Genomic DNA, 8,607 nt, shown 5'->3' on the forward strand with positions numbered 1-8,607 from the left:
GCGGGAAAGAGAAAATGAAGAGAGATCCTCCACTTCTCCTGTTTCCACAACCTCCCCCCTAAACTATGGCCAAAATTCCCACCCATCCTGATGGGTCCACTTATACACCTTTAGCCACCAAAATGCCACTTGTCTAATAATCAGACTTGTCCTAGGGGTGTTGAAAATATCTGGACAATCCAGTCAAAAATTCTTTTACTCATCCAGCTGCTTGCTCTGTATTTCACACAAAAGCAGTTTACTGGTGGGCTCGCCATGCTCTCTGCTCTCTGCCACGCGACCAGAACAGCAAATCCTGGAAGCCTGGACTTCTGCACTAGGACTGCATTTCTGGTGGTGTTTGTTTTGTATACAGTTACATTTCAGTGTTTCGCAATCAGGTTTTCTCCAACTATATTAAAATGATGAGGTCCGGACCTACTTTTCTCCTGTGATTTACCCATAATCAACACACGTTTTATGTCAGCAGTCTGCGTTTAGGGTGAAAGCTTGTTCCAGCCTGTTGTTCCTTCATTCCATGACTATTTATTGCAAACCTACTGGCTGCAAAGGAGAAGCAGGTCTTACAAAGCTGGCTCTGCTTGTTCAATACTAGGATGACCCCTTGGACCCACTAAAAAGTACAGAGCCCCCTTTGAACAAACTCAAGTTCTTCTACTAGAATGCAGTTAACAAACTGGGGACTGGACATCTCCCTGCTGGTGATGCGCCCTTGAAATGGTTTGTGTTGTCACAGGCACTCTCCTGGTTGATCATTTTCTAGCTAAATCAAACTTTTATCAATAACCAAAAAAGCATACATTTTGATTCCACGTTTTTTGAAGAGAGACCTTTTCTTATTTGTTTTGACAGACATTTAAAAAGGTGTGGACTGGGCCCAGGTGGAAATGGTATTATGCAAATTTGACATTAACATAGAGTCAAACACTGGCTGAGACCCTGAGAAAGATCTTCAAAGCCTCACCAGTGGCCCAATGGAAGACCTGTTGTCAATCTTTTACAACATAAGTAAAACCCATCATAGAACCTCTGGTTACTATTACTCCCTTTGTTATTGTTTCAGTCAGCCTTTGGGACATGGGGACACACAGCCCATCTACTGAAGATTACAGATTATGCGATGCTGTTAACTCTCCAAGGTTCTATGCCGCATGGCCAAGGGGCCTCAGCTCCTAGGAGAGGGCAACAGTTAACATGCACTTCCATTTTCTCTCCACCTCTCCATCCTCTTACTTTCCCCTGACCTGCTCTTTTCCTCCCTCCCCTGACTCTTCACTCCACAATCACCCTCCAGCCTTTAGCTTTTGCCTTAGAATGTAAAGGGCTTGAGAGAGCGCTGGAAGGTCTGCACCGCGGGGCCTGGGACCTCTCCCAGTGGGGAAGGCTGGGGAAGCCGCGGCGAGGTTTGGGATCTGGGGGCTCCCAGGACGAAGGCGAGGCTGTGGGCCGGCGTGCCGCAGCCAGGGGTCTCGGGACCCTGGGAAAGGAAGCACTCGTCGGAGACCCAGGCCTGCGGATGTTCCCGGGCAGGGGCTGGTTCAAAGGCAGGCGAGGGCCCCTGCGCGGAGCGGGCAGAGATTGCGAGGCCGGGGCTGGGCTTGGTCTGCGGCGGGCGGGGAAGGGCAGCGGGGCCGGCGCGGGCTCTCCAGGAAGCGCCTCCAGCGCCGCCGCGACTTTCTCTGTTTTTTGAAAAAGCTAAGGGAAGGCAGGCAACTCCGAAAGCAAAAATCGCCTTGCCCTGGGCTGAATCTATCACCCGTCTTCCAAACCTGATGTCTGCGAACCCCTCTCCCGTGGGTCGCTGTGCGCCTCCAGCCGCTCCTCTTTAAAAGGGAAGCGGGCAATCCACCCCAACCCCCATCTCTCTCTCTGTGTCTCTCTCACTCTCTCTCTGTGTGTGTCTCTCTCTCTCTCTGTCTCTCTCCCTCTCCCCCCCCCCCCCCCCCCCCCCCTCTCTCTCTCTCTCTCTCTCTCTCTCTCTCTCTCTCTCTTCCTCTCTCTCTCTCTCTCTCTCTCTTTTTTTCTCCCCGTCTGGAATTTCCAACCCAGGACTAACTCGTCTGATTTTTCCAGTCTCCCCTGCTGCTTTTTTCCTCCTCCTCTTTTCTCTCCCAAACACTCCCATCCCAAAATCTAAGCTGCACTTTCTGGAAGGCATTAGCCACATTTTAAGAATCTTTTAAGAGGATGGGGAGCGAACAAGACTGAATTTAAATTCTAACAGCTGGCAAAATGTCTGTTCTTCAAACGCCTTTGCTTCATACATTTATTCTAATAACATCACCAACACTACCACCACCCCCACACACGAAAATCAACACAGGTACAACCGATACATATCTCATCAACACAAAAACCCTTAGATTTCTACAAATAGCACTTAGGTCTCCCTCTTTTCACTTAACTAAAATTTTAATGTTTTAAAATTACTCACTAGCCAATCTCAATGGTATCTTTGTCAACTGGCTGTTACACATTATAGAATAAATAAGCTCAAAAAATAAGCCTTAAAAGTACCCAAACACATAAAATAAGATTCAAATGACATATATTAAGGTAATTTTAAAAGATTAGACGCTCTGGACCTTTGAATCAAGATTCTTCCAATGGTAATGTCATGTATTTTGTCTCTAAAACATAATTACAAAAAAGAACGTTTTGCTCTTGTTCCAGCAAAATCTATGCCATTAAAACTTTACATTTGAAACAGCTAACTATACTCTGAATAAATTAGTGATGGGAATTACAATTCTTCCCCCTCTTTACTCAAAAGTTCTCCATCTGGGAAACCACTGGAGTAAAATTTCATCTTTCTACTTTGGGTTAGAAAATAAAGTGTTCTGGAAACCTACAACTCTTCCAAAGGATAGTCATATACCACTGTCTTTAGGAAAGTCACCTTGAAATACTGAGCACTAAATAACAAGTTAAAGATTTCTCTAGCAGTGAAAAAAACTTAATTTATGAATTTGTAAACATTTATTTTCTAGATGAAAATTAAAATGGGTAAAGTGAATTGATTTCCACCTTTCCTCCAAAGAGCGCAGAAAAATTAAGAATCAACTTATTTAAAACTCAAAAACTTGATATTAGTAAGAAAACCTTTTTACTAAAAGTGTCACAAACCGTTTCTACTTTAAACTTACTAGTTGATTATCTGGTCAGACGTATCTTTCAACCATAACCACTAAGGCAAAAGTGCCTGCATGTACTCCCACCCTAGTACTTGTCCTCCTTTATAGTTGTTTTTTAAAGACATTCCCTTGTCTCTTAACAACCCCCATAATTAATTTTCAGCCCATAAGAACAATTTTCCTTAAAGGCAAACCCATTTCTGAAGGCAAAATTTTTGTCTCTTTTGAAAACGTTTAGTGATCCAATTATTTATTCAGTCTCCGCAAATCACTTAAAAATATTTTTGCCACTTACGAGACATCCCTTTGCAGAGATTTTTAAAGGAACTAACTTCAGAAAATTAAACCATAAAATCAGAATTAAGTTTGAATACTTTCTCTTCTGAGAGTTCTCACTCTTACAGGGCTAGGAGACCAATTTTTGTGTGCTTTTTGATATTTAGAAATTTAAGGGAAAGTGTTATTAGCCCACCTCATTTTAAGTCAGAGAAAACAACCATTAATCTGCCTAAGGAAATCAAAGTCTTTAACTTGAACACATTTCACCTAGAGAAATGCAGTATATCTCTTCACTTCTTTTCTTAACAGCAACAACTTTTATTTTGATGACACCAGTGGACAGGAGATATGCTATCTTTAGGCCACATTCCTCTAGAAAAAGGCACACACAGTGGCAAATGAAACAAAAATTTAATTCCCTTTTAAGGAATTTTCTCCCCAAATACCCAAGCCTCACTAACATGATACCCCTTTACCTTAACTACTCAAGTGTCTTAAAAACAAACAAACAAAAAAAAAAAACATACAAATCCTTTCCACAACTGTCTTTAAAATGCTTTTGGTTTTCCTCCTTTGTCCTAATACTTGACAGTGAATATATACAAATTCTCAACAATAAGCTGAAACTCTTGACCAAAATTCCAACACTGACTAAGAAGGTATTTGGGAAGGTGATCTCAGAGAAATTTAACGCCGCCCATTTTAAAAATTCAACTTAATGTTTTCAGTTTTTCAACTTAAAGTTCAGTCTCTTGAGTTCTTAAAAAGGAATAAATTATATTTAGCAAATAGATAAAGGTTAAAACAAAATATATTAATACTTCAAAATCAGAGTTAACTGCTAAAAAATATTTTATCTTTTTCTTGATAACCCCCCTCTTAAAAAAAAAAGAGGAACATTTAGGTTGCCAGGTTTTTATGAATCTCTTAGAAATGTTTAAAAAGTCGTAATTCATTTGGAACTGAGTACATCAAGAAGAGTTCTCCTCTATTTTAAACAGTAAAAACAATATATATACACACACAAAATATATATATGCACCATTGTTCATTTTGCTTAAAATATATTAGTCATAATTAATTAACTAGTTCCTGTTCTATACATCCATGAGACTGAAAAAGCCAGGAACAAACCAACTGAAGAAATACTTTCAGACAGACTAAAAACACATACCACAACATGCTTCCTCAAAGAACACAAAATGATAGAGCAAACTGACTTCATGAAAACAAACTTTTTTTTTAAATCCTAAAGCTTCAAAAATTGATTCATTCTAGAAAAATGAAGTGCCTTACCACCACTCAGAAATAAATAAAACACAACTGACTCAATGTTTGTGCTCAAAAATTATTTCAGGAAGGGGGGGAGAATACACAAAAGATTGAATATGGGTGTGGAAGGGAAGATTTTGTACCCACTCCTCACAAACCCCACCCCTTCCCAACTCAAAGGAGCCCTCAGTAATACATTTTGGAGGGAACAAGGAGCCTAAAAATGGCTTTAAAGCAAGCAGATGGCTTAGGGGAAAAGATCCATAAACACTGTGCACCATAAAAATTAAAATATAAATGTTTTGGGTTCCATTTCATCACATTTTGCTATTTTCTTGCTTATCACTTTATTCCCTTTAAAATTTAAACCATCCTTTAGAGCAAAAGAAAAAAATCCCATATATTTCAGAATTCCAGTTATTCTGGTTATTGTCCATCAACATGTTTCAAACACTTAGCTTTCAGGTCAAATATCCACTATCTTCTCAGTAGATCTACTGATGTCAGTGTGCATAGTTCTTTCATTCCCATCTCCAGGAAATGCTTCCAAATAATAAATAATTTTTTTTTTCTTTCTTCCGATTTTATTGTCTCTTTACTCCTAACTCTAATTGCCTTTCCAATAACAGAGTATTTCAAGCACTTGAGGTTACATCACAAGCTCTATAAGCATAGTTACAAGCCATATTGATTATCTATGGAAACAATAGTCCCAAGTTACTTAAATATCTCAAGCTAAACCACTGAACAGATTTTTCTCACATTAAACTTTCTAGACTCTCTTAACTGCCTTCAGAAAAACACAGCCACCCACCTCCACCTTCCCACCCAGAAAAGGCCATGAACTATTCTAAAATGTAGCAAGTTTCCAGTTGAAATGAGGGGAGAAAGCGAGGAGAAGATCAAAGATTTACTGGGGTCTGCAACATGAGAGAAAACTCTGCACTGTCAACATGTTCAAAGTCAGGTCTGAGAAAGCAGAAAGACTGCCCTTATACTTCCCAGCCAGAGTTCAATGAAAGATCTGAACCATGAATCAGCTTTGGGGATAACGTGATAAGAGTTACCCCCTTTGCTGAAGTGAGGATAGGAAGGTATTGGAACTCTCTCTCTCTCTTTCTCTCTCCCTCTCTCCCTCTCTCCCTCCCTCTCTCTCTCTCTCTCTCTCTCTCTCTCTCTCTCACACACACACACACACACACACACACACACCATTCATCCAGGGAGTTCTAGACCCTCCAAAGAGCCCCAGCTCACAGCCTGAACACAAAGCTCTCACCCCAGATGGTCGGTCCCCTTGCAACAATGGACTGAAGGAGTGGGGGTGGGGGGCTCAGAAAGGATAGTACAGCCAAAGCATATTTGCAAAATCCAGTCGGGAGGGGAGGATGTGTGATGGGAGGGACTAGAGGTAGGTGTCTGTGAAAAAATAATGTCTTTGCCTGTTGCAGAAATATAAATAAAGCACAAGCACAGAAATTCTTTGGGGGGCAGGAATTCATTCCACTTCCCCTAGGGAGTCAAAGGGGACCCCCTCCCAATCCACTTAAGAATTATGGTGAGGGAAGGGGGGGAAAAACAGTCCTGCTAGAAACTTGCTGAATGTCCATGAGTCTCAACTCTCTAAAGATTTTTAGCTTCCCCCACAAAAATGGTCCCACACACCTTGAACAAACTCCACAAGGTTCCTCCTATATTGATTTTTCTTGCTTTTACTTCTCCGAGTAAGATCTCCTAGCCCACCCCAGCCTCAGCTTTTTTTTTTTTTTTTTTTACAAGCTGTAAACCACCCATTACAAGATCTTAGCCAATCTTCCCTCCCTGCCCCCAACATCCGGAGTTGGGGGTGGGAAGGCCAGTAATGGGTTTCTTCCACTGGAGACACTATGGACCCCTGAACACAGCCTCTCAGCGCCCCCAGGCTGACCCCCTCCCCAGAGAAGAGCTCTTTCCTACCTTTGTTTTTTGGGGACGGAGTGTTCAATCTCTAGGCGTTTTCCTTGCAGCTCCACTTTCCCTAAAGATTAAATTGAAAAAAGACAACATGAGAGCTTGGACGTGGGCGGGGGGGCGCAAAAGGAAGGGGAAATCAGAGTAATTCAGGAGTTACTGGGATTTGAGATCTTCCTAGGAATCCAGGTAGTGGGTTCCGCAGCCGGATGCGAAAAGGTCGCCTGGGGAATGGTGGACTCTCTAAATTCATTACCGTGTTTTCTGAATTTTTGTTTCGTTCTCTCACTGAGGTAGCCGAGTAGTGGACGGCTCTGGGAGCCGGATCTGGGGGAGGTACGAGGGCGTCCGTCCGTGTGGGCCGGCTGCCTTTACGGCTCCCAGATGTGGGAAGAAGGGGCCGAGAAAGGGCTCCCCGTTTCTCCCAAAGTCTGCGGAGGGGGGTGGGGGTGGGGCTGCAGAATGAAACTTTATTTTCCTGTCGAGCCAGGGAGAAGGGCTTCGGGCGGCGGGGTGGTCACCTGTCGGGGCCGGCCGGGAGGCGAGGTCCGGGGGAGCGGAGCTGGGCCCCGCGGGGAGGGTCCCCGGCGGCCGCCGCGCGCGCCTCTCGGCCCAGCCTGGGCGTCTCGGGAAGCAGCATGGCGACCCGCCGCCGCCGCCGCCGCCGCGCCACCCCGCTCACGCCCCACTTTCAAATCAAAATGGCTCAAGCCCCGGGCCCTGGGCGGTAGGCGGGACCCCGCTCCTCTCAGGTCAGGCACGAAGGCTGCCGTCCCCACGGAAACCCTGGAGATCGGGAGCGGAGCGGGGACCCCTTCCCAGCCCGGAAAGGCCTACGGCGGAGGAAGGCGAGGGGGTGCGCACGGGGTGGGGGCGTCCAGTCTCGGACACCGAGGGACTGACGTAGGGCGCCCAGACTGAGTTCGCCTGGGTGGCGAGCCCCCCCCGACTCCTGCCAACAGGGGCTCCCGCCCCGTCGGTTGGGGGCTAGGAGGATCACCTCACTAAAGCCTCCAGCTCTTCATCTCGGGCTAAGAGGAAGGGGCGAGGAAAGACGGATATTTCCGCGCGAGGGGCCAGCGAGGGGACGCAGGGGGCGTCGGAGAAGGTGGATGGGAGTCGGTACCGAGGCCAAGCCCCGCAGACCGGGGACAGAGAGGAGTTGGCGGGCAAGGAAAGAAGAGGAGCAGGTCCCCGTTGTTCAGACATTTCGCGGTGCTTTTTCCGGGGAGGTGGGTGCACTCTTACCGGAGAAAGTTTCGATGGCCTTCATCGCCCAGTGCTCGTCGGGGCAGTCCACGAAGGCATAGCCGGACTTGACCAAGAACTGGCCGCTGTAGGAGATCTTGTGCTCCGCAAACACTTTCTCCAAGTCCGCGGGGGTCACGCTCTCGTTGAGATTGCCGATGTACAGCTTGTTCATGGTGGCGGTCTCGGGCAGGACGCAGTCCTGGGCAAGGCCGAGCGGGCAGGCGCGGGCGGCGAGCCTCCTAGGCCGAGGCGGGAGGCGGCGGCAGCAGACGCAAACTTTCTTTGCACCCCACCCCTGAAGTTGTCCGGAGCCGAGGAGGGGAAGGCGGCCGGAGGGCGCGTCAGAGGTCGCGGGAGAGTTCGGGGAGGCCCGGGAGAAGTGCCCGCGGCGCGCTGGGAGGCGGACGACGCGGCGCGGCTCCTTCCCTTCTGTCCGAAACCCCTCCAAGCGGGCTGGTGTGTCACGTTTCTCCGCGGCCGCCCTGGCGCCGCCTCTAAATAAAATCGACTTGAAAAAAAAAAAACTCTCAACCCCCCCCCCGGGTAAGTTGGGCGGGTGGGGGCTGTTTTCCCGAAGCTCTACTTGCCCCCTCCCCCTTGCAAGAATCTGGCTCCTAGGGAGGCGCCCCGCCCCCCCACCCATCCCCCTACCCGGGCCCTAGCTCGGGGGGAGAGTGGTCCGGCCCAGAATCTCCCACCTCTTAATGGGTTGGATAAAATG

At 46.6% G+C, this 8,607-nt stretch overlaps 1 protein-coding gene across 2 annotated transcripts in view; it reads right to left on the minus strand.

Moving 5' to 3' along the window:
- Nucleotides 1–8,351, minus strand: part of IGF2BP1 (insulin like growth factor 2 mRNA binding protein 1) — a 39,800-nt gene extending 31,449 nt beyond the window's left edge. The window contains exons 1-2 of one of the 2 annotated variants that reach the window (XM_007465090.1): nucleotides 7,884–8,351; nucleotides 6,642–6,702 (exon numbers count right to left, since the gene is read on the minus strand). In XM_007465090.1, the coding sequence (XP_007465152.1) occupies nucleotides 6,642–6,702; nucleotides 7,884–8,058 (236 nt within the window). In that variant the 5' untranslated portion in view covers nucleotides 8,059–8,351. The remainder of the gene's footprint in view (nucleotides 1–6,641; nucleotides 6,703–7,883) is intronic. The other variant, XM_007465091.1, reaches the window with a different exon arrangement.
- Nucleotides 8,352–8,607: the final 256 nt, after the last annotated feature.

Source organism: Lipotes vexillifer, unplaced genomic scaffold (genome assembly GCF_000442215.2).
Source record: "Lipotes vexillifer unplaced genomic scaffold, Lipotes_vexillifer_v1.1 scaffold591, whole genome shotgun sequence".
Classification (NCBI taxonomy): Eukaryota; Metazoa; Chordata; class Mammalia; order Artiodactyla; family Lipotidae; genus Lipotes; species Lipotes vexillifer.